Source organism: Sinohyriopsis cumingii, chromosome 19 (assembly GCF_028554795.1).
Source record: "Sinohyriopsis cumingii isolate HCF-2022 chromosome 19, ASM2855479v2, whole genome shotgun sequence".
Lineage (NCBI taxonomy): Eukaryota > Metazoa > Mollusca > Bivalvia > Unionida > Unionidae > Sinohyriopsis > Sinohyriopsis cumingii.
In genome coordinates this window covers 56,630,280-56,658,106 of record NC_142979.1, presented here as the reverse complement: position 1 = coordinate 56,658,106, position 27,827 = coordinate 56,630,280, and the positions used below count along the sequence as shown (strand labels likewise).

Genomic DNA, 27,827 nt, shown 5'->3' with positions numbered 1-27,827 from the left:
GATGAAGACTTTTGTTTAAGAAGTAACCTAAATACATCTGGCTAGATTAGGAACTTTAAATCCAGACCATTCCAAGTCCAATATCTCACCTTTTGTAAGTAGATACTTAATATTTTCATGAGCATCTGAGAAAGAAATTAAAAGTTTTTCATTCAGTTATCATAAAAAATCACATAAATACCACAGGTACCTGACACAAGTCTGACACTAAATCACATAAATACCACAGGTACCTGACACAAGTCTGACACTAAATCACATAAATACCACAGGTACCTGACACAAGTCTGACACTAAAATGATCCGAAATCATGACAATATTTATTATGTTCAGAATGTTAAAACCCTTTAATAATGACCCCTTCAAGTGTGGACTGCAGGTTTAAAACCCTTTTAATACTTGGCCCCTTATCTATGTTCAGAGTGTAGGCTGCAGGTTTAAAACCCTTTTAATACTTGGCCCCTTATCTATGTTCAGAGTCAAGGCAGCAGGTTTAAAATCCTTCCAATACATGGCCCCTTATCTATGTTCAGAGTGTAGACTGCAGGTTTAAAACCCTTTTAATATATGTCCCCTTGTACGTGTTCAGAATGTAGACAGCGGATTTAAAAAACTTTCAATACATGGCCCTGTGTATTAATATACATGTTTCATAATATGCATGGGGATCCATGTATCAGATGGGTTTTAAATCCTCTGTCTCCACTGCAGATACCATTTTCATGATTCTGACATATTTTAGTGTCAAAACTTGTCTCTTGTGTAGAGGTGAAATAATTTGTCGATATATCGGTGTATCAAAACTGTTGCCATAATGATACACATATCAATATATGAGGTGAAGAATCAATACAAAATGATACTTACCCTATACAAATTATTTTAATCTTCAACAGTCATAATAATTACTTGTCATTTTTATTTTTATTTTTTGAAAAGAGAATTCATCTGAGACAGCCATTGCTGGCATATGCACTCAATTTAGTTAGTAAAAAAGAACAACTATTGACAACACCCACTTACCTTGTACAAATTAAGGCGAGATGACATGGTTTGGAATCTATCTCCTCTCCTCGCCAGCCCATTTCATGCTAACTAATTTATCACATCAGCACATTCAGCCAATGATAACATAACATCAAAGTAAAGGAGATATTTCATATTTCTTCTCCATGTATGACTGAAGTATTTTAAGCATTTTATCCTAACTTTCTCCACTGAATCCTATCTTGTCTACTTGGATCACATTTGAAGGTGTAACTTACAGTGCGTCATGCAGTGAAATATGGTATATTCAACTCTGGTTTGTTCCAGTCCAGGGTAAATAATAACCACCAATTAGAACTGAATGATTCACTGCATGACACGCCAGAGCATTGGCGCAAAAACTAAATCCAAGAAGATACAAACCAACAGAGAAACTTTGTACAAAATGGTATGTACTGTATTGTACATAAATAATATATGTAAAGCAAGTTTGGAGTGTCTCCTTTTATGCTAATATATGTAATCAGTGACTGAACATGCCGATGGAATAAATACAATTAGTATACAATCAGAGAGGGCTGATTGCAAACCACATGAGTTTGTCACCTTGTTTTAATTTGTAGAAGGAAAGTGGGTGTTGTCAATAGTTTCCACTTTTCACCAATAGAAACTATTGCCTGTGGTGATGGCAGTTGTTATGCATCTGCAGGAAGTACAATGTGTTAGATTTAGTTGTTAGTCATTTCTACTCCCACACCTGGTCTTGTTCCATATAAGATTTTCCTTGAACAAGAAATTATAATATTTTTTCTGTTTTGAAGAAAACACTGTAATCTTCCAAATTTAAGTGTAAAATTTAAATTGCTAAAAGGATGTTTTTAATGCATTCATGTTGTGCAAAACAAAGGCATGGTGACCAAGATAATTCCTGCATCCAATTAAATGCAGCAGCCTGAAATAGCCTAAAAAGTTGAATTGAAATCATTGACAACTAACAGGCATTATAATTTGGAGTATTTTTGTCAATGTAAGACAAGCCTATGTCTAGCTGTAATCTGCATATTGGAAACACAATCAATATGTCAGATGATACAGAATGACACCACCCAAACTTTGACAGACCTTCTACAGATGAAAAGAGCATAAAGTTGATATGTATATCGGGAATGTATTATATCGCTGGCCATGTACATGTATTGGGAATCATATGGATACATGACACACAGGTGTATCATTTCACCCCATATCAGGTGCCTGTGATAAATACAAGTAATCAATAGTTTTGCAAGGATAAGTGATTTAAGGGACAGATTACTTGCTAAAGAATAGAAAGTGATGGATAAATGTATAATTATCAGAGGTTAAACATATACAATTTTATACTATCTGATCTCATTAACTTAAAATTGAAAAATAAACTGTAAAAATTCATGTTTACCCTTTTTGCATACAAGTTACCATCAATACTTGCTTATAAGTCAAATCCAGATGCAAACAACACAAACCCTGACCTGCCATTGCATAATGCACCAGCAGATCAAGGCCTGTCATTTGTTTTACTGATTACTTCTGATCTGATGGCACATTATTTGACAGCTGATATGGGTCTATACAGTCTGCAATTAGATCTTTCTTATAAGGGAGTATATATGGTAATTAAAAGCTGCATTCCCTTGAGAGAAAAAAAATTTGATTATTTCTGGGCGTGATTTTGTGGCTCTCACAATGAATAGTGGTAAAATCTTTTAGAACGATGATGATACAACGGACTAAATCAAAACAAGAGAATTATTAATAGCACATAGTCATTATAGGCCTGCTCTGTCACAGCCCTGCCTGCCCCATACTTAATCATCCTCTGTGAAGGCTCTATGAATGGCTTGGTTGACTCTATAGATTTTTGACAAATGGTTGTCAATGACCTGGACCTTTGCTCAAGTAATGCACTCTGGAACCAAACTTGGGATGCAGAAACCTTTATATTCACATTAGACGTACAATGACTATCACCTTTGACCTTTAGACCCAAAACTATATACATTTCATTATTACCCCAAGTGCAAAGCATGCATAAAGTCTGGTTAAAGGACTGTCTTCAAAAACAAGTTTTTACAACAACAAAAAAACATTTCTTTAAGCCACAATGACCTTGTTCTTGGACATTATGTTCCCAAAATTAATTGGCCTAATCATTACCTTAAGTGCAAGCGATCTACAAACAATGGTGAAGGTACAAGGTCAAGAACTAAAGTTATTATGCAAAACTGTTTTTCCTTTTTTAGTTAGTGACCTTGACCTTTGACAGTTGGACCCCAAAATCCAAGGTGTAAGTTATCCACAAACTTTAAAAAAGGTACATGGTCAAGAACTGAAATTTTTGTGCATAACCTAGTTTCTTCTTTAGTCATATGGACCTTGACCTTTGACCCCAAAATCAACAGACTTCTTCCTTACCACAAACGTAAGGTATCTACAAAGTTTATTCAAGGTCTGTGATGTAAAACCAATGTTAATGTGCAGAATATATCTTGTTACAGCCTCAGTTAACTTTACCTTGATCCTTTAAAACCCAATCAAGTGTATAACATCCATGGAGTTTGGCATAGGTCCCTAATGAAGAATGAAAATTACTGTGTGGAAACCATTTTTACCCCAAAACCAATAGGCTTCTTCCTTACCCCATGTGCAAGCTATCTACCAAGTTCGGTAACTGTAGTTTGGACAATGCAATTTATTGTGCAGAAATAACTGGTAACAGAATGAAGGACAGATGGACAAATACAATAACATAATAAGCCCTGCCTTATAGCCAGTTTGTAAAATGAAGAAATTGGAGCTTGGACCTAAATTATTGTTTAGACGATTTAACATCACATGTTTGCCAGTATATTGTTCATTATACATTGTGAATGACTTCTGAACTGCCTCAATACAGGTACCATCAATATGGTGAAAAGTCAGAACTGCCCCAATACTATCAATATGGTGAAATGTCTGAACAGCCCAATACAATCAATGTGGCAAAAGTCTGAATAGCCCAATACTATCAATGTGGCAAAAAGTCTGAACAGCCCAATACTATCAATATGGTGAAAAGTCTGAGCTGCCCAATAATACCAATATGGTTATAAGTCTGAACAGCCCAATACTATCAACATGGTCAAAAGTCTGAACAGCCCAATACTATCAACATGGTCAAAAGTCTGAACAGCCCAATACTATCAATATCACGAAAGGAAATATTACATCCTCCAAGCAAGAATATGAAAATGATGTAAATAATGACTTGTCTATTAGACATGTCATTCAATTATCATTAAGTAACTGTGGACAGGCACCTGCAACTGCATCTTGTTATTTTTAATAGTGTATGGAAATCAATGCATGAGTTGATTTATTCCAACTGCTACTTCCACGATCCAGGTTATTTCAACTATCTTATCATCTACAGAGTTAGCTTATTGAAGATTTTGTTAATGAAAAGGGCAATTTTCTTGGCTTTCTACATTTGTGTATTTCTTACAATAGTTATGCAAATATTGTTTGTATCATATTGTATATTCCTTCAGTTCACTCTCTCTCTTCTCTCTCTCTCTCTCTCTCTTCACACATTATTTAAAGTCAATTCTATCTAAAATGAAGGCTGTAAACAAGTTTAAAAAGTCATTGCCCAAATTGCTTCTTTAATATAATAAACAGAGTATGTTTATGCTAAACTTCTGATATTATAGTATCAACAAACTAGTAACAATGGTACACAGTTAATACCATACTTACCCTGGTTGTTGGAAAGTGAAATCAAGAGTTTCACAAAATCAAAAAACGAACCAAACTGGCTACTTTTAAACTATGTTAATTTTGGTGGTAAGACCATCATTTTACATGGTTAGGTACTCAGAAGGCCATGCACATGCAATTGGATACAAAGAGGTTCTGAGAGGGAATGCAGCTTTGACTTTCAACTCAGATTTTGGATAGAAAGTTACAAATAAAATTTCGCTACAGCTAATTTAAGATTGTACAATGCTGTGTCAATTGATTTCAATCTGGTCATTTCATTTTCAAGCAATTATGACAAACATTAATTGACATTCAAACTAAATGTTATACAGCCATATACTTAAATGTTATATAACTATATAATCAAATGTTATATAACCATATACTCAAATGTTATACAGCCATATACTCAAATGTTATACAGCCATATACTCAAATGTTATATAGCTATATACTTAAATGTTATATAACCATATACTCAAATGTTATACAGCCATATACTCAAATGTTATACAGCCATATACTTAAGTATTACATAGCAACATACTACAATGTTATTTAGCCATAAACACAAATGTTATACAGCCATATACTTGAATGTTAAACAGCCATATACTCAAATACTCAAATGTTATACAACCATATAATCAAATGTTATACAGCTATATACTTTAATACTCAAATGTTATACAACTATAAACTAAAAAACACAATTACAAACGCATTCAATCACATGGAATTCTGTGGAACCACATAAATTACAAGAACACTGAAAACTAATACATGTGATAACTCCCAAAGCTAAAAATCTGGTATCTTTAATAGAAAAATTGGGAATTTATAATAGATTATGTGAACTGTTTCAATGTAACAGAACTGTCTTTTCCAAACATCAGTTTTATTAAGTACTGTCAATTAAATTTAGTCATAGTATGGCTAAGCCAGGCATCAATGGAAATATAAAAAACATTGTAAAGGTTTATGATTGGTGTACATTTTGGAATGGTTGGGTTCAGCTTACTTTAAATTTGTTTTCTCATCAGGCTTTGCTGGGAATGACAGTAAAGTGTAAAACAGGAGAACCTGTCTTGAAATACAACCCTTACAACCAAAAATGAATGGTCTCATGAGACACTGTATCACATGACTTGCCACAACACAATACAATCAATAAATCTGTGCTTTGAAAACAGTCTCTCAAGACAAGTTGTCTTCAACAGTAGCAGTCTTTCAAGATAGGTTGTCTTCCAAAAATGTGTTCTTTCAAAACAGGTCATCTTCCATAACAGCGGTCTTTCAAGACAGGTTTTATTGTATCTTTCCACATATATTCTGACGTGTTTTAAAAACTTTAACTGCAATTTTGTGTTTGAGAAATATAGAAAGGAAATAATAGTTAATGTTATTTTATGTTGTTGTGCAACCCAGAAACCTACAAACCAATTTTTAAGAAATACCTTAATATAATTGTAAAGGAAAGTATATACCAGTGCACCAATAAAGTTAATGACTGCAGCTGTACATACATTTTAATACAATGGTTGATGTATCTAAATCATACATCAGTATTATTTTTAAACCATGTGAAACGTAAACTTCTCTTCCTTTTTCAAACATTTAAAATGAAAGTACAAAGCTAAAACTTAAAAATTAAAATTAGACTGGACAAAGCAATCAACTCCCAGCAATATTTGAATCTTCTCTTTCTAACCATTATGTATTAAAACATGAAGGAAAAATATTAAGTTCTATGTACAGTATATTAAAATATGATAAATTTCATTATGATTTTTAGGGACCAATGATGTGCAAATATTAGATGGTTTGAAAATTAGATGAATGTGTGTGTGTGTGTGTGTGTGTGTGTGTGTGTGTGTGTGTGTGTGTGTGTGTGTGTTTAATGGTACATGTACCTCTATTCAGTAATGACTGTATGGGGAAAATTAATGTGAAATTCAAAAAAGAAAAGTAAAAATTAAAGACTGCACAAATGCTTTTTCTTTAGGAAGATAAAACACCTTAAGAAAAATGAACATAACATATTTCATGATCAGATATAAAAAGGCTACGATATTAAAATTGTGTAAATATATATGAAATAAAATACAAAGGCAACAAATATAAAATCTCTAAAATATATGGTGGATTACAGGTACAACAAATATAAAATCCCTAAAATATATGTTTGATTACAGGTACACAGGTATGACAGGAATATAGTGCAATTAGTGACAAAATGATTAGGAAGAAAGTACTTTTGGAAAACTAAGAAATCTCGAATTTATAAATCAAATTGTTAAGCCACAAAGAGCACTTAAAACTTGGGATTTTCCCTAAGGTTTAAATTGGGAATTATCACATGTATAAAAACTATGACCTTTACCATCACTGTTACATATCACTCATTTACCAATGACTGATCAATTCTAAAAGGAAAATTCAAATGGGAAGATTGCAATATGCAAATTAATAGGTAACAGATACACATATATCCCACTACATTTTACAAACTCATGAAAAACTGGAGAAATATAAAATGAGATTAATAGGTACTTCACCCAACCTGTGAAGGCATTCCAGTAACATTAAACAACAAACCAATCTCTGAATAAACTTACCTGATGAAAAAAAATCTGCACATTATAATACTAAATGAGTGCAGAATGTGGTCTATATGGTCTATATCCTCTAACCGGGGCCTCAAGTAGCCAAGTGGTCTAAAGCGCCCTTCGTTACGGATCACTGCCATCTCACCTCTGTCTGTGGTGGTTCGAGTCTAGGATTCAGCCAATGTGGGTATGTGAGAAAGCTTGCCAGTAGCTTCTTGTGGGTCGGTGTTTCTTTCCGGTGTTTTCCCAGGTTCTTCCTCCACCATTAATACTGGCCACCATGTATAGCCTATCGTGTGCTGAAAAATGGCGTCAAACCCCACAACAACAACAACAACAACATATCCTCTAACCATTCATACACATAAGGATTTGTTGTTGTTGTTGTTGTTGTTGTGGGGTTTAACTCCATTTTTCAGCACAAGATAGGCTATACATGGCGGCCAGTATTAATGGTGGAGGAAGAACCCGCGAAAACCCCGGAAAGAACCACCGACCCCTGAGAAGCTACTGGCAAGCTTTCTCACATACCCACATTGGCTGAATCCGAGACTCGAACCCACGCTGACAGAGGTGAGATGGCAGTGATCTGTAACGGAGAGCGCTTTAGACCACTTGGCCACTTGGGGCCCCCTTAAGGATTTGTCAAAGATTTCATATTTTCATGTAGAAATTCATACCTGCATGGTAGACAAGGAAGTGATGGGTTTAATAAGCTTCTAGTCCTACAATGTAAGACATTGAACCTGATATTTAAGTTTTGAGGGTCGAGGTCTTACTGCCTAAATAATGGAAATGTGTAGCATGTTCTAATGTCAACTAACATCAGAACAAGAAGTGAAATTTTCAGAAATATCTCACACACATGTAAGATAATATTCATTCTTGTCTACAATTTAAAATCATGATTTTGTCAGACTTACTCTGATGTCTTTTTTCTAACAAATTCAAATTCTCAATGAAGCAAATGAACATGTTTTCAAGTTCTGTTGGCCTGCATTTCAGTTGGCTGGAATGCAGTAGAATCTGGTAATACTGAAATCAGTTAAAAGGATGATAAATATCGTGAATGAAACAAAGCTAACTAAACACTTTCTTCAATATTAATATATTTTTATTCATTCTTTAAAGAAATATACTTTAACCTCAACTGATTTCAGCATTCCCGGCTTCTGTTGCAATATTTTATATTTTTAAAAATATTCAAAATAATGAAATTAAATAATTATTTATAGCATAAGGCACCACTAGTTTAATATGTATGCCAAGTTTCACTGAGGAACCTTTAATAGTTTTGGAGTCACCTTTTAAAAGTGTGAATTACATATCAATTAACAAAAAAGATACATTAAAACGGAAGAATTATGAATTGCAAAAGGTTTCTTTTCACAACTGCTCTAATATATGTGCCATACCAAATTTCACTGAGATATCTTGAAATGTCTTGTACTTACAGAAATGAAATGGATGGATGAACAGACAAACAGAGGACAACACCAAAATGAAGAGCCATCAATAGCAAAAGGCACAGCTACACATCAGTTCTACTATGTATAACCAAACTTCATAGGTACTGGAGTTTTGCCACAGAAAGGAATCTGTCTGGATGTCTGTCTTGATGGATGGATGGATGGATGGACAGACATACAGATGGATGGATGGATGGGTGGATGGGTGGGTGGGTGGCTGGACAGACAAATTTACAAAAACATTTGTAAAAACCACTGAAATTGAATAACAGCAAATGGCATGTCTGGACTGCAAATCTAGTATGTGATCCAATGTAGTACAAGTTCATATGGTCTGTGTGAGCAGCCTGCACTAGATCCAGTATAGTACATCTTCATACAGGTTGTGTGAACAGCCTGCACCTAGATCATGTTCATATAGGCTGTGTGAGCCTAGGTTGTGTGAGCAGCCTGCACCTAGATCATGTTCATATAGGCTGTGTGAGCCTAGGTTGTGTGAGCAGCCTGCACCTAGATCATGTTCATATAGGCTGTGTGAGCCTAGGTTGTGTGAGCAGCCTGCACCTAGATCATCACAGCTAGGACATGTTCATATAGGTTGTGTGTGCAGCCTGCACCTTGAGCAGATAGTTGCAATATGTACTGGAGAATAATAGTGAAATGTTATAATGTAGAGTTACTGTTGTATCCATTTTTGAAAGTAATGAACAAGACTGTAACAACTTTTAAAGTTGATTCTGGCACCAACTGTGACCTATTTAACAATATTTCTGAATATTATTATTTCATTTACCATGCATCATTAATTTTAGACAAACATTAAACAGGAGTGAAATAAAGGATTTGTAATTTTCTTAAATCAGTCAGTTTTCTTTATACATTGCCTATGCACAGCAGTGATTCTTTGTCAACAAGAGTACATTTCAATCTAAACTGATTTTACAAAACTGGATGAGAGCCTTGGCATTCTTGTTGCTTCCCATTTCAAAACCACAATAAGAAACAGCATGTATATACTTTTATGACAGCAAATTATATCTCTTATGATCTCTGTTTATATGTTAATTATTATTATTAACTTTAAGGTTTTTGTATTTCAATTAAAATATAACAGCTGCAAACAAATAATTTTAAGTTGGCATTATTAAAAGAGTTTGAACTTCGGTGTTCAGTTGGAAGCTGTGATAACTCAGTTGGTAGAGCATTAGACTTGTGATCCAAAGGTTGCATGTTTGACTCATGGCCAGGCAAGCCCAGGGTTGGCTGCCTTTGTGCATCCTTGGGAAAGGCACGTAGCTCCCATTGCTTTGGCATGATATAGCCAATAATGTCTTTAACGTTCCATTAAAACCAAGAAGACAAAACCCCTAAATAAGCCAATATGACCCTGACACTCAGGTGCTAAAATATTAATACACATACAGCTAGGCATAACTCCATGTTGGCTGTCGAACAAAAACACTCTTTTAACTTGATGAAGGTCCAAAAATTATATTAATGGTAGAACCTCAATTATAACAAGACATTGGGTGGGTAGGGGAATGAAACTTGGTTGGATAATCACAGCTGTAGGTGAATTTCTCTATATTATTTTGTATTTATCATAAATACTTTGGCAGACATGGTTTGGGATGGAATAAATTAAAAATGTAGATAAACGAGGTTCAGTCAAAAAAGTGCAGTACTGTGATTATGTAAAGTTCTCCATTTTGTCAATGATGTGGAACTCTGTAAAAGACACAAACACTGAAAACTACAACAACCCAGTGCAAAGTTACCATAGGATCCATCTAAAAAATGACTGATCAACTCTAAATGGAAAAATAAAAATTAAAAGTGATGTAAATAGTTTGCAATGTACAACTGAATTTAGTGAAAGATGCACATTAGAAGACACCTAAAGGAACTGTGAAATTAATTCAGAAATGTGACACAGATAAGATGTACATACTCTCTATACTATTCACGTATAAGTTGGAGTCAACTGCCAACTGCACAGACCTAGATCTGCAGTCACATCATGGGTCTATACAGTTTGTTAGGAGTAATCCGCTGAACAAACAATACAGACCCCTATCTGATGGCATATTGTGCAAAAGCAGATAATCGTCTAAGCTATTTTTTTTTGCAGTTTGACCTGACTTATACGTGAGTATATACTGGGGTCACTAGAGGATGGAAAAAAGCTAAATTTACTTATGCTACACGACAAGAAAGCTTCTAGCATTTCTAAAACCTCTCAGAGTATTGGGTTGTACTGTCCAATCCACCTAAAATTAGAGGATGAACTGAGCAAAATATCTTTAAAAAACACTCTAATTTTCATCAATTTTCATAACTGTTACAGACACTGTATATAACATTGGACAAATCAATGTGGGATTAGATCCACAAAGACTAAGAAAGGTAACAAAATAAGATGCCTGTAAAACATTACAAATTAAAACAAAATACTGAAAACACTACAACTATTCATAAACATATTCCACAATTCTAATAAAGATATCTAATTAAAACCAGACTGCCATTGTCCTTACCAGATGATTTGACAGTGACCGCTAAGAAGTAATATTCTGGTGACCTATGTTATTACCATAGCTGCTATGTTTATCAGCCAATCAGACGAAGTCTTATATCTTTGCATATGGAAGACTGAGAAATATCTCAGCAGTAAAGCTGAAGAACATCTATATGTGCTGAATGACCTGATTCACTTTTAGATTTCTAACAAGTGCATTTCCATTGGCTAATTCAATTGTCATCAGAACATGATCCATAAGCAGTCCATGTCAGATCTTCATGTAAGACAGTGGAGATATGAGTTTAATCAGACTAAAAAAAACACCCAAAAATCTATCATATATACTAGCTTATAAGCTGGATCCAACTACAAACTGCATACACCCTGCTCTGATGTTGCATAATGCACCAGTAGATCTGGGTACATGTAGTTTGTTAGGATAGAAATAGAACAAGAAATATAGACCCTCAACTGCCTGTTAATTATGTAACAGCAGATTTGGGTCTATCCTGTTTAAGTTGGACTGGACTTATAAGTGTATATATATGGTAAGTAAAATGATAAACTACTTCCATAAAGGAATCACACAAGGAGCTGCTACACCTACTGAAATCAACGTCTCCATATTTAACACTCGGATCCATACAATATGCCAGTCGCATCATTTGAAAATCCATCACCAATTCCACAGACCTTCCCTTACCAGCTATGAGCAGCATTTTAAAACACAAATTAGTCTACAATTATACATTGGTCATTAAAGTTGAATAAATATTGTTTTTCTAGTATTCTTATGTATGCATTGATAACAAACTTTGCCCATTTAAGAAAGCCATGTTGGATAAATCTATCGACTGAGTCATTATGCAGTGATACTTGCTATTAAACTCTCCAAAAATATGTTTCTGGTTGGCTGGCTGTCCCTGTTTATCACTGCCAACCCTAGCAATTTTGTTCTCCAAGGTAAAAAAAATAATAAATAATAATAAAAATAATAATATATAATAATAATTATATTTTTTAAAAATCCCAAAATTCATTTGTGTATCTGATTGAGCCAGTTTTGCTCTGTATTTTGAAGCACTTAGTACATTATATATACTAAGCATTATAATTTATATAATGTTTAAAAAAACAAACTATTTACCTTAAATTTAACATCAATGCTATAGGAAACACATTTTTTTGTGTTGACCTGTCATCATGGAGTGACACTTGCTATCGAGTCATCATGTAGCGACACTTGCTACTGAGTCAGTACATAGTGACACTTTCTATCGAGTCAGCATGTATCGACACTTGCTATCAAGTCAGCATGTAGTTACACTTGCTATTGAGTCATCATGTAGCGACGCTACTGAATCAGCATGTAGTGACACTTGCTATCAAGTCAGCATGTAGTGACACTTGCTATCGAGTCAGCATGTAGCGAAACTTGCTATCGAGTCAAGATGTAGTGGCACTTGCTATTGAGTCAGCATGTAGAGACACTGCTATCGAGTCAGCATGTAGTGACACTTGCTATCAAGTCAGCATGTAGTGACACTTGCTATCAAGTCAACATGTAGCGACACTTGCTATCAAGTCAGCATGTAGTGACACTTGCTATCGAGTCAGCATGTAGCGACACTTTTATTGAGTCAGCATGCAGTGACACTGTTATCGAGTCAGCATGTAGCAACACTTGCTATCAAGTCAGCATGTAGTTGTTGTTGTGAAGTTTAACACCATTTTTCAGCACACAATAGGCTATACACGGCAGCCAGTATTAATGGTGGAGGAAGAATCTGGGAAAACCCCGGAAAGAACCACCGACCCACGAGAAGCTACCGGCATGCTTTCTCACATACCCACATTGGCCAAATCCTAGACTCGAACCCACGCAGACAGAGGTGAGATGGCAGTGATCCATAACGGAGAGCACTTTAGACCACTCGGGGCCCCCAAGTCAGCATGTAGTGACACTTGCTATCAAGTCAGCATGTAGTGACCCATGCTATTGAGTCAGCATGTAGCGACACTTGCTATCAAGTCAGCATGTAGTGACACTTGCTATCAAGTCAGCATGTAGCGACACTTGCTATCAAGTCAGCATGTAGCAACACTGCTATTGAGTCAACATGTAGTGACACTTGCTATCAAGTCAGCATGTAGTGACACTTGCTATTGAGTCAGCCTGTAGTGACACTTGCTATCGAGTCAGCATGTAGTGACACTGCTATTGAGTCAGCATGTAGCAACACTTGCTATCAAGTCAGCATGTAGTGACACTTGCTATTGAGTCAGCATGTAGTGACACATGCTACTGAGTCAGCCAGCAGCTTTTCCTAGGTCAGTGGTTCTTCCATGGGTTTTCCAGGGTTCTTCCTCCACCAGTTATACTGGCCGCCATGTATAGCCTATCTTGTGCTGAAAAATGGCGTTAAACCTTAGAACAACAACAAGTCAGCATGTAGTGACACATGCTATTGAGTCAGCATGTAGCAACAGTGCTACCGAGTCAGCATGTAGTGACACTTGCTATTGACTTGCTATCGAGTCAGCATGTAGTGACACTGCTATCGAGTTAGCATGTAGCAACACTTGCTATCAAGTCAACATGTAGTGACACTGCTATTGAGTCAGCATGTAGTGACACATGCTATTGAGTCAGCATGTTTATGACATCCACTAACACTTCTAATAATTCTGATGATTGCAGTACTAAATTTAGGCAAGCTTAATGGACACTTTATTTTATTTTTACAAAATTAACCTTAAATTTTTAAAATATGATAAAATAAGACACCAACATTTTACAGCTGAAAGTGGCTTAAAAATATTATGGTCTTTAAATTCTAAATAAGATGTCCAGTTTTCAGGTACAGCATACAGACACTTATAAGTTGAGTTCAAATGTAAACTGTACAGACCCAGATCTACTGTACATTATGTGCCAGCAGTTCTGGGTTTGTGCAGTTTGTTATGATTAATCAGCAGAACAACAAACACCCTGACTCTGTGAGCCCATTAAGTGATGGCAGTTCAGGGTCTATGATGTTTGCTGTTAGACCTGACTTGTAAGAGAGTATTTATATGTATTCCTTGTTTACTAGTACATTATTGCATTTATGGTACATACAGACAACAACAAAACCTAATGCATTTTATTAAATGTTTTAATGCTATCTCACATTCTGAGCTTTATGAAAGATTTTTTTGGTTTGTGGACATGCTTCCATCTTGCCAATGAGGTATCTCTTCATGCATACAAAAGTGAAAGAAGCAAGCTTCATGTAAAAGTATGTGACCACCAGACAATCTTTTACTGCCTCAGTTTATATTGTCAAAACATGATGCCTTCTTCAATATGGGGAAGGGAGTTAGCTCAAAATTTCTTACTCCTTGAAACCATACAAAACTATGATGTTCTAGAAAATTGCAAAATGTTGCTCTTGAAAATATGCCTGTGATACAATTTTAAAATGAAGTTACAATGTTGCTTATTTGCAAGATTTAAAGGCATTTGTTGAAAAATGCTCTGCATGGGTATTGCTCTTTTATCTGAAGGGCAGACATTAAGGATTTACATTTTCTTTATGAAAGATGACAATTTTTTGCATGAAATGAAAGAAATATGCTGGTGTACTTAAAAAACCATAATTTTCTTTAAAAAAATTACAAATATGGCACACGAGTTTGACTTTAAAAAAAACAAAAACAATGGAACACAGAATTTCTGCAATAATTTGGCCATGACTCAGTCTGCCTTCAAACCTGTAACATCATATAACTTAAATTATATGGCATCTATAATCTGAATATAATTTGTGGTACTTTGTTTAATTGTTACATATCTTCCTGGCAGCTAATATGAAGCATTTGTTAATAAGTGTACATTCATATAATAGTGTGTTTTTTAAAAACTTTTCAGAGGATGTATACTCATAGCTGACCTTCTACTTCCAGATCAGTGTCAAAAGCTTTGTCATCTTGAATGTCCAGGCCTGTGAAGTCAGGCTCCAGAAGTATATCTTTCTGTGGTTGTGCTTCCTCACTGTCACTGTCACTTTCTGAACTCTTGTCCTGGGGACCAGATTTCGTACTTTCTGCTCGTGACTTTCGTGACCTGCTGCTGGCTCGGCTGATTGTCTAACAAATAAAATTATGTAAAGTTCTTCACTTAAAATAAAGAGAGGTACTTAATAACTACAGAGGTACTTAATAACAACAGGGGTACATCATAACAATCAATCTTTCTTCAACATTCTTGGACACAACAAATGCTTTCTACTGAGTCTGTAAAGTAACATTCATACTGAGATCTTTAAGGTAACATTCATACTGAGATCTGTGAGGTAACATTCATACTGAGATCTGTGAGGTAAAATTCATACTGAGACCTGTAAGGTAACATTCATATTGAGATCTGTGAGGTAACATTCATACTGAGATCTGTAAGGTAACATTCATACTGAGTCTGTAAGGTAACATTCATACTGAGATCTGTAAGGTAACATTCATACTGAGATCTGTAAGGTAACATTCATACTGAGATTTGTGAGGTTACATTCATACTGAGTCTGTAAGGTAACATTCATACTGAGATCTGTGAGGTAACATTCATACTGAGATCTGTGAATAATTTTATTATATGAGATCCTAAATTTTACAGCAGTGGCTGCAAATGCTAACTTCTGAACAATAGAAGACTGTTGGCGCAAAAGGCTTACATTATATTGGCTTACATTATATTGGAAGATGAATAAAGGAAGTTCTTACTCAGCATGGTCCAAGTAGTACCTGAATGGAGATGATAAATTAAAATACAAGTCTGATAGTCTGCTTCTAAAACAGTACCTGAATGGGGGATGACAGGCTATATGTTTGATAATGTGCTAGTAAAACTGTTGGTTATGAATTAACTGTAGAAAAGAATGAACTGAAAATGTGAACTTCCACTGATACAAGCAGAGACACGGATTAAACTGTGGAGTCATCACAGCTCACATGACAATGGATATTTATATCTGCCAATCAAAATACACTAGCCTGTACATGTTATTTATCTACAGTGTACTGAAAAGCAATTAGAATTTTATTCATACTTAAGTGACCCACTTAAAATTTAATATTAAAATTACTCTGGAAATATCTATTTCCATATTTACAGATGTTCTCAAATATTCTATCAATATATGAGATTTTATGTTTCTTTCCGGAGACCAATTTTGCTTATTAATTCAATTCAGAAAGAAATGGTTAAAGGACTTTAAAGTGTAATTTAAAAAAGTTAAGATTTCAAAACACTATCACCATATTAATAGTATATTTAGACATTCAAAGATGAGGAGAAAAACAGTTTCAATTGGAGCACTATGCCAGTGGAATTTAGGGGCCCCGAGTGGCAGAGTGGTCTAAAGCACTCACTGTTACGGATCATTGCCATCACACCTCTACCTTCGAGTCTCAGGTTTGGCCAATGTGGGTATGTGAAAAAGCTTGCCAGTAGGTTCTCATGGGTCGGTGGTTCTTTCCAGGGTTTTCCCTGGGTTCTTCTTCCACCATTTATACTGGCCACCATGTATAGCCTGTCTTGTGCTGAAAAATGGCATTAAAACCCAACAACCACCAATGAAATTTAATATATGATCACAAAACAAGTCATATTTTAAGTTCCCTTTTAAATTATGCAATTGACAACTGAAAATATACAATAGAATAGTTTCCAGATGAGAACATTTTATTCATTTAAGTCAAATATTTATGGAGAAATTATTTCATTCCTGCCATAGCAGGTGTCACATGAAAAACAATGTTTTACTACCACCTGATGTGGTCATGTTTTGTAACTCGATTTTTAGTACTCTTAGGAAAACAATTTTAAAAAAGGCTGATAGAGACATTTCTTAACCACATGTCGGTAACATGTGTACAATTTTGTGACAGCAAATTATATCTCTTATCATCTCTACATAATGTCAGTGACATGTAGTCTGTATAAGCACTAAACAGTTCAGCCCAGAGCTCATATAAAACTATCCATGAGGCAGTTTATACAGCTAATTATCAAAGGTAATTAAATCTTAACACATTAACCCCTGGAGGTTTTTGTCGTTTTCGCCTGAAATTCAAGTAGGAAACACATTTTGAAAGTTATTTCTGAATATGTCCTAATACATCAACTTCCAATGATCTTCCAATAACATAATGCCTAGTTGTGTTAGAAACATCATTTTTTATTGACTATTTGGCTCACACAGGAGCAAAAGGGTAAAAGTTTTTGCTTAATGGACCCATTATTTTCGTATCAAGACCCCTCTTTATTCCAAATGCCCATCTTATCCTACTTTTTGCAAAAGTTCATTTGTCTGTTTGCAGTTCATACTGGTCTGCCTTAGATCTGAGACCAAAACATTTAAAATCAGGACACAAAATCAGATTCCGACCAAGGTCGAATTTTGGGTGAAAAAAAATCGGGTCCAAAAAATGATGTTTTTCCCTCTGTATTTTGTAGTGCAACTAGAAATTCAAGATTATTTGGTATCATTATGTAGAGCTACATCTGTCTACCTTTCTATAATACCACTCACTTTAGTGTATGATACACGACGTTGACACTAAAGAGCTTGGCAGTAGGCTACTACCTCCTGCCATGTAAACTAGGCACCAGGGGTTAGTGTGTTAAGGCAGTCAGAGATTTGGAACCAACATTTCACAGATTATTTAACTGGCTGAGACTTGATGCCGTGTTAAATCCTTTGAATACTGCTGTGGGAGATTCCATTAGCTTAATTTGTAAATGCAAAGCAAACTAATGGAAACAATCAAATATATCTGAAGTCTGGTAAAACAAAGATATGTGTATTGAAGAACACAAGTTATTCAACCTCCTTGCCTTGAATTAGAATGTTTAGACCATCTTTATTAAAAATTATTAATGGGTTTGTCATCAGCTGCAATGTTTCTCTGAAGATGGATATTACTCCATATATAAAACACAAGAGTGTACAAGTATGATTCATTTTTGTAGACAAAATGTCAAAACACTCCTGTGATTCAGGGAAGGATGAGCCAACTGCAAAAACACAGTAAACCTAAATTTCTCAGCGGGGTGGGCAATTGTATTATCTGCACATACTGCAAACATGATATTGACACTAGTCACTCTAGTGTCAATCTGTTGTGTGCATTGACTTAGCAACACCACCTAGCATGTCTGACACTCTCTCACAGCAACGCAGAAAGATCATTATCTATGACGAGATAAATTTAATTTTGATCTTTGGGGAAGTTTGAACAACAGTACCATCTATTCTCTAATGAGTGCAAAGATGAAGACAAGTGACACTTTCTTTACCTTTGTATGCTCTATTTATCTGCTGAGATCACCAAATACTAGATGTAATTAAGGTAGCTATATTCCCCTCTTTTATTATTTACTTCCTGTGTGGTTGTGATTATATGACTGTTGGTACCTATGTAGTTTTTTAACCCTTACATTGCTCTTGGTTCCAAAATAAAGCTGTGCACTCTATTGACTTATCTATTTTTCTCTGTATGCTTGTGAAAATGGACACTCATGGCAGGTCTACAGAGCAGGATTCAAAACTTTGAAATGAGATGCTACTACAAGATTGTGGGTATCTCATACGTTGACCATTCAACCAATAAAGAGGACCATGAAAAGATCCAAGGTACCATCGGACCCTACAAAAAGGTCCTGACCACTGTGAAAAAATACAAACTGAAGTGGTACAGTGTCTCTTAATCATCTGGACTGGCAAGAGCAGTCTTGCAAGGCACTGTGAGAGGATACAGAAGAAAAGGCAGGTGGAAAAAGAGGCAGGAAGATGACATTAAAAGTGGATATGCAGGGTATTTGGAGAGTCCCAAAAGGTAGTGGAGAACAGACAAAGATGGAGGGAATTTGTAATGAAATCATCTGTGGTGCTTCAATGACCTCATGTGTCATGGGATTGATGATGATGATGATGATGATAATGATGAGTATAGGGATGATAGTGGATAATGTTAAGTCTACCAAATATTTTTTGTAATTAAGTGTATTAAATGCTTCAAAGAAAACACATATGTTATTTTCTTTTATTGAAATGTGTATTTCCAGTAACTTTATACAGGCTTATATGAAAAGATACCACTGACTTGTTCTTAACTTGATGATTACAAATCAAGGCATGTTTCAATAGTTGATGTGATTATAAATCAAGGCATGTTTCAATAGTTGATGTGATTACAAATCAAGGCATGTTTGAATAGTTTATGTGATTATAAATCAAGGCATGTTTCAATAGTTTATGTGATTATAAATCAAGGCATGTTTCAATAGTTTATCTGATTATAAATCAAGGCATGTTTGAGTAGTTTATGTGATTATAAATTAAGGCATGTTTCAATAGTTTATGTGATTATAAATCAAGGCATGTTTTAGTAGTTAATGAGATTATAAATCAAGGCATGTTTGAGTAGTTTATGTGATTATAAATCAAGGCATGTTGGAATAGTTTATGTGATTATAAATCAAGGCATGTTTTAGTAGTTTATGTGATTATAAATCAAGGCATGTTTGAGTAGTTTATGTGATTACAAATCAAGGCATGTTTGAGTAGTTTATGTGATTATAAATCAAGGCATGTTTGAATAGTTTATGTGATTATAAATCAAGGCATGTTTCAATAGTTTATGTGATTATAAATCAAGACATGTTTGAGTAGTTTATGTGATTACAAATCAAGGCATGTTTTAGAAGTTTCTGTGATTATAAATCAATACATGTTTGAGTAGTTTATGTGATTATAAATCAAGGCATGTTTGAGTAGTTTATGTGATTACAAATCAAGGCATGTTTCAATAGTTTATGTGATTATAAATCAAGGCATTTTTGAGTAGTTTATGTGATTATAATCAAGGCATGTTTCAATAGTTTATGTGATTATAAATCAAGGCATGTTGGAATAGTTTATGTGATTATAAATCAAGGCATGTTTGAGTAGTTTATGTGATTATAAATCAAGGCATGTTTGAGAAGTTTATGTGATTATAAATCAAGGCATGTTTGAATAGTTTATGTGATTATAAATCAAGGCATGTTTTAGTAGTTTATGTGATTATAAATCAAGGCATGTTTGAGTAGTTTATGTGATTATAAATCAAGGCATGTTTGAATAGTTTATGTGATTATAAATCAAGGCATGTTTTAGTAGTTTATGTGATTATAAATCAAGGCATGTTTTAGTAGTTTATGTGATTACAAATCAAGGCATGTTTGAGTAGTTTATGTGATTACAAATCAAGGCATGTTTTAGTAGTTTATGTGATTACAAATCAAGGCATATTTTAGTAGTTTATGTGATTATAAATCAAGGCATGTTTGAGTAGTTTATGTGATTATAAATCAAGGCATGTTTCAATAGTTTATGTGATCACAAATAAAGGCATGGTTCAATAGTTTATGTGATTACAAATCAAGGCATGTTTTAGTAGTTTATGTGATTATAAATCAAGGCATGTTTCAATAGTTTATGAGATCACAAATCAAGGCATGTTTCAATAGTTTATGTGATTATAAATCAAGGAATGTTTCAATAGTTTGTGATCACAAATCAAGGCATGTTTTAGTAGTTTATGTGATTATAAATCAAGGCATGTTTGAGTAGTTTATGTGATTATAAATCAAGGTATGTTTGAGTAGTTTATGTGATTATAAATCAAGGCATGTTTCAATAGTTTATGTGATCACAAATCAAGGGATGTTTCAACATTTTATGTGATTACAAATCAAGGGATGTTTGAGTAGTTTATGTGATTATAAATCAAGGCATGTTTGAATAGTTTATGTGATTATAAATCAAGGCATGTTTTAGTAGTTTATGTGATTATAAATCAAGGCATGTTTCAATAGTTTATGTGATTATAAATCAAGGCATGTTTGAGTAGTTTATGTGATTACAAATCAAGGCATGTTTTAGTAGTTTATGTGATTATAAATTAAGGCATGTTTTAGTAGTTTATGTGATTAAAAATCAAGGAATCTTTGAGCAGTTTATGTGATTATAAATCAAGGCATGTTTCAATAGTTTATGTGATTATAAATCAAGGCATGTTTCAATAGTTTATGTGATCACAAATCAAGGCATGTTTCAATAGTTTATGTGATTATAAATCAAGGCATGTTTTAGTAGTTTATGTGATTATAAATCAAGGCATGTTTGAGTAGTTTATGTGATTATAAATCAAGGCATGTTTCAATAGTTTATGTGATTATAAATCAAGGCATGTTTCAATAGTTTATGTGATTACAAATCAAGGCATGTTTTAGTAGTTTATGTGATTATAAATCAAGGCATGTTTCAGTAGTTTATGTGATCACAAATCAAAGCATGTTTCAATAGTTTATGTGATTATAAATCAAGGCATGTTTTAGCAGTTTATGTGATTATAAATCAAGGCATGTTTTAGTAGTTTATGTGATTACAAATCAAGGCATGTTTGAGTACTTTATGTGATTATAAATCAAGGCATGTTTTAGTAGTTTATGTGATTACAAATCAAGGCATGTTTTAGTAGTTTATGTGATTACAAATCAAGGCATGTTTGAGTAGTTTATGTGATTATAAATCAAGGCATGTTTCAATAGTTTATGTGATCACAAATCAAGGCCTGTTTCAATAGTTTATGTGATTATAAATCAACGCATGTTTCAACAGTTTGTGATCACAAATCAAGGCATGTTTGAGTAGTTTATGTGATTATAAATCAAGGCATGTTTGAGTAGTTTATGTGATTATAAATCAAGGTATGTTTGAGTAGTTTATGTGATTATAAATCAAGCCATGTTTCAATAGTTTATGTGATCACAAATCAAGGCATGTTTCAATAGTTTACGTGATTACAAATCAAGGCATGTTTGAGTAGTTTATGTGATTATAAATCAAGGTATGTTTTAGTAGTTTATATGATTATAAATCAAGGCATGTTTTAGTAGTTTATGTGATTATAAATCAAGGCATGTTTCAATAGTTTATGTGATTATAAATCAAGGCATGTTTGAGTAGTTTATGTGATTACAAATCAAGACATGTTTGAGTAGTTTATGTGATTATAAATCAAGGCATGTTTTAGTAGTTTATGTGATTAAAAACCAAGGCATGTTTGAGTAGTTTATGTGATTATAAATCAAGGCATGTTTCAATAGTTTATGTGATTATGAATCAAGGCATGTTTCAATAGTTTATGTGATCACAAATCAAGGCATGTTTCAATAGTTTATGTGATTATAAATCAAGGCATGTTTTAGTAGTTTATGTGATTATAAATCAAGGCATGTTTAAATAGTTTATGTGATCACAAATCAAAGCATGTTTGAATAGTTTATGTGATTATAAATCAAGCCATGTTTCAATAGTTTGTGATCACAAATCAAGGCATGTTTCAATAGTTTATGTGATTATAAATCAAGGCATGTTTTAGTAGTTTATGTGATTATAAATCAAGGCATGTTTCAGTAGTTTATGTGAACACAAATCAAGGCATGTTTCAATAGTTTATGTGATTACAAATCAAGGCATGTTTTAGTAGTTTATGTGATTATAAATCAAAGCATGTTTTAGTAGTTTATGTGATTACAAATCAAGGCATGTTTGAGTACTTTATCTGATTATAAATCAAGGCATGTTTCAATAGTTTATGTGATTATAAATCAAGGCATGCTTTAATAGTTTATGTGATTATAAATCAAGGCATGTTTTAGTAGTTTATGTGATTACAAATCAAGGCATGTTTGAGTACTTTATCTGATTATAAATCAAGGCATGTATGAGTACTTTATCTGATTATAAATCAAGGCATGTTTCAATAGTTTATGTGATTATAAATCAAGGCATGCTTCAATAGTTTATGTGATTATAAATTAATGCAGGTTTCAATAGTTTATGTGATTATAAATCAAGGCATGTTTGAGTACTTTATCTGATTATAAATCAAGGCATGTTTCAATAGTTTATGTGATTACAAATCAAGGCATGCTTCAATAGTTTATGTGATAATAAATCAAGGCATGTTTGAGTAGTTTATGTGATTATAAATCAAGGCATGTTTGAGTAGTTTATGTGATTATAAATCAAGGCATGTTTGAGTAGTTTATGTGATTATAAATCAAGGCATGTTTCAATAGTTTATGTGATTATAAATCAAGGCATGTTTCAAAAGTTTATGTGATTACAAATCAAGGCATGTTTTAGTAGTTTATGTGATTATAAATCAAGGCATGTTTGAGTAGTTTATGTGATTATAAATCAAGGCATGTTTTAGTAGTTTATGTGATTATAAATCAAGGCATGTTTGAGTAGTTTATGTGATTATAAATCAAGGCATGTTTCAATAGTTTATGTGATTATAAATCAAGGCATGTTTGAGTAGTTTATGTGATTATAAATCAAGGCATGTTTCAATAGTTTATGTGATTATAAATCAAGGCATGCTTCAATACTTTATGTGATCACAAATCAAAGCATGTTTCAATAGTTTATGTGATCACAAATCAAGGCATGTTTCAATAGTTTGTGATCACAAATCAAGGCATGTTTCAACAGTTTATGTGATTATAAATCAAGGCATGTTTGAGTAATTTATGTGATTATAAATCAAGGCATGTTTGAGTAGTTTATGTGATTATAAATCAAGGCATGTTTCAATAGTTTATGTGATTATAAATCAAGGCATGTTTAGTAGTTCATGTGATTATAAATCAAGGCATGTTTCAATAGTTTATGTGATTATAAATCAAGGCATGTTTGAGTAGTTTATGTGATTATAAATCAAGGCATGTTTCAATAGTTTATGTGATTATAAATCAAGGCATGTTTCAATAGTTTATGTGATTACAAATCAAGGCATGTTTTAGTAGTTTATGTGATTATAAATCAAGGCATGTTTGAGTAGTTTATGTGATTATAAATCAAGGCATGTTTTAGTAGTTTATGTGATTATAAATCAAGGCATGTTTGAGTAGTTTATGTGATTATAAATCAAGGCATGTTTGAATAGTTTATGTGATTATAAATCAAGGCATGTTTGAGTAGTTTATGTGATTATAAATCAAGGCATGTTTCAATAGTTTATGTGATTATAAATCAAGGCATGTTTCAATAGTTTATGTGATTACAAATCAAGGCATGTTTTAGTAGTTTATGTGATTATAAATCAAGGCATGTTTGAGTAGTTTATGTGATTATAAATCAAGGCATGTTTCAATAGTTTATGTGATTATAAATCAAGGCATGTTTTAGTAGTTTATGTGATTATAAATCAAGGCATGTTTGAATAGTTTATGTGATTATAAATCAAGGCATGTTTTAGTAGTTTATGTGATTATAAATCAACGCATGTTTGAGTAGTTTATGTGATTACAAATCAAGGCATATTTGAGTAGTTTATGTGATTACAAATCAAGGCATGTTTTAGTAGTTTATGTGATTATAAATCAAGGCATGTTTGAGTAGTTTCTGTGATTATAAATCAAGGCATGTTTCAATAGTTTATGTGATCACAAATCAAGGCATGTTTCAATAGTTTATGTGATTACAAATCAAGGCATGTTTTAGTAGTTTATGTGATTATAAATCAAGGCATGTTTGAGTAGTTTATGTGATTATAAATCAAGGCATGTTTGAGTAGTTGATGTGATTATAAATCAAGGCATGTTTGAGTAGTTTATGTGATTATAAATGAATGCATGTTTCAATAGTTTATGTGATCACTAATCAAGGCATGTTTCAATAGTTTATGTGATTATAAATCAAGGCATGTTTCAATAGTTTATGTGATCACAAATCAAGGCATCTTTCAATAGTTTATGTGATTATAAATCAAGGCATGTTTGAGTAGTTTATGTGATTATAAATCAAGGCATGTTTGAGTAGTTTATGTGATTATAAATCAAGGCATGTTTCAATAGTTTATGTGATCACAAATCAAGGCATGTTTCAATAGTTTATGTGATTACAAATCAAGGCATGTTTTAGTAGTTTATGTGATTATAAATCAAGGCATGTTTGAGTAGTTTATGTGATTATAAATCAAGGCATATTGGAGTAGTTTATGTGATTATAAATCAAGGCATGTTTGAGTAGTTTATGTGATTATGAATTAATGCATGTTTCAATAGCTTATGTGATCACAAATCAAGGCATGTTTCAATAGTTTATGTGATTACAAATCAAGGCATGTTTTAGTAGTTTATGTGATTATAAATCAAGGCATGTTTTAGTAGTTTATGTGATAATAAATGAAGGCATGTTTGGGTAGTTCATGTGATTATAAATCAAGGCATGTTTCAATAGTTTATGTGATCACTAATCAAGGCATGTTTCAATAGTTTATGTGATTATAAATCAAGGCATGTTTCAATAGTTTATGTGATCACAAATCAAGGCATCTTTCAATAGTTTATGTGATTATAAATCAAGGCATGTTTGAGTAGTTTATGTGATTATAAATCAAGGTATGTTTGAGTAGTTTATGTGATTATAAATCAAGGCATGTTTCAATAGTTTATGTGATCACAAATCAAGGCATGTCTCAATAGTTTATGTGATTACAAATCAAGGCATGTTTTAGTAGTTTATGTGATTATAAATCAAGGCATGTTTGAGTAGTTTATGTGATTATAAATCAAGGCATGTTTGAGTAGTTTATGTGATTATAAATCAAGGCATGTTTGAGTAGTTTATGTGATTATGAATTAATGCATGTTTCAATAGCTTATGTGATCACAAATCAAGGCATGTTTCAATAGTTTATGTGATTACAAATCAAGGCATGTTTTAGTAGTTTATGTGATTATAAATCAAGGCATGTTTTAGTAGTTTATGTGATAATAAATCAAGGCATGTTTGGGTAGTTCATGTGATTATAAATCAAGGCATGTTTCAATAGTTTATGTGATCACAAATGAAGGCATGTTTCAATAGTTTATGTGATTACAAATCAAGGCATGTTTTAGTAGTTTATGTGATTATAAATCAAGGCATGTTTTAGTAGTTTATGTGATTATAAATCAAGGCATGTTTCAATAGGTTATGTGATTATAAATCAAGGCATGTTTGAGTAGTTTATGTGATTACAAATGAAGGCATGTTTGAGTAGTTTATGTGATTATAAATCAAGGCATGTTTTAGTAGTTTATGTGACTAAAAATAAAGGCATGTTTGAGTAGTTTATGTGATTATAAATCAAGGCATGTTTGAGTAGTTTATGTGATTATGAATTAATGCATGTTTCAATAGCTTATGTGATCACAAATGAAGGCATGTTTCAATAGTTTATGTGATTACAAATCAAGGCATGTTTGAGTAGTTTATGTGATTATAAATCAAGGCATGTTTTAGTAGTTTATGTGATTATAAATCAAGGCATGTTTGGGTAGTTTATGTGATTATAAATCAAGGCATGTTTCAATAGTTTATGTGATCACAAATCAAGGCATGTTTCAATAGTTTATGTGATTACAGTTCAAGGCATGTGTTAGTAGTTTATGTGATTATAAATCAAGGCATGTTTTAGTAGTTTATGTGATTATAAATCAAGGCATGTTTCAATAGGTTATGTGATTATAAATCAAGGCATGTTTGAGTAGTTTATGTGATTACAAATGAAGGCATGTTTGAGTAGTTTATGTGATTATAAATCAAGGCATGTTTTAGTAGTTTATGTGACTAAAAATCAAGGCATGTTTGAGTAGTTTATGTGATTATAAATCAAGGCATGTATGAGTAGTTTATGTGATTATAAATCAAGGCATGTTTCAATAGTTTATGTGATTATAAATCAAGGCATGTTTTAGTAGTTTATGTGATTATAAATCAAGGCATGTTTGAATAGTTTATGTGATCACAAATCAAGGCATGTTCCAATAGTTTATGTGATTATAAATCAATGCATGTTTTAGTAGTTTATGTGATTATAAATCAAGGCATGTTTCAATAGTTTATGTGATCACAAATCAAAGCATGTTTCAATAGTTTATGTGATTATAAATCAACGCATGTTTCAATAGTTTGTGATCACAAATCAAGGCATGTTTAATAGTTTATGTGATTATAAATCAAGGCATGTTTGAGTAATTTATGTGATTATAAATCAAGGCATGTTTGAGTAGTTTATGTGATTATAAATCAAGGAATGTTGGAATAGTTTATGTGATCACAAATCAAGGTATGTTTCAATAGTTTATGTGATTACAAATCAAGGCATGTTTTAGTAGTTTATGTGATTATAAATCAAGGCATGTTTCAATAGTTTATGTGATTATAAATCAAGGCATGTTTCAATAGTTTATGTGATTACAAATCAAGGCATGTTTCAGTAGTATATGTGATTATAAATCAAGGCATGTTTGAGTAGTTTATGTGATTATAAATCAAGGCATGTTTCAATAGTTTATGTGATTATAAATCAAGGCA

At 33.0% G+C, this 27,827-nt stretch overlaps 1 protein-coding gene across 6 annotated transcripts in view; it reads right to left on the bottom strand.

The window, feature by feature from the left end:
• LOC149775748 (uncharacterized) overlaps nucleotides 1-27,827 on the bottom strand; it is a 178,889-nt gene that overhangs the window by 63,352 nt on the left and 87,710 nt on the right. For 5 of the 6 annotated variants that reach the window (XR_016416605.1, XM_089944200.1, XM_089944199.1 and 2 more), the window contains 2 exons: nucleotides 15,303-15,498; nucleotides 90-125 (listed from right to left, as the gene is read on the bottom strand). Coding sequence is in view for 5 of the 6 variants with exons in the window: in XM_089944200.1 (XP_089800326.1) it covers nucleotides 90-125; nucleotides 15,303-15,498 (232 nt within the window). In the remaining variant the exon portion in view is untranslated. The remainder of the gene's footprint in view (nucleotides 1-89; nucleotides 126-15,302; nucleotides 15,499-27,827) is intronic. The other variant, XM_089944201.1, reaches the window with a different exon arrangement.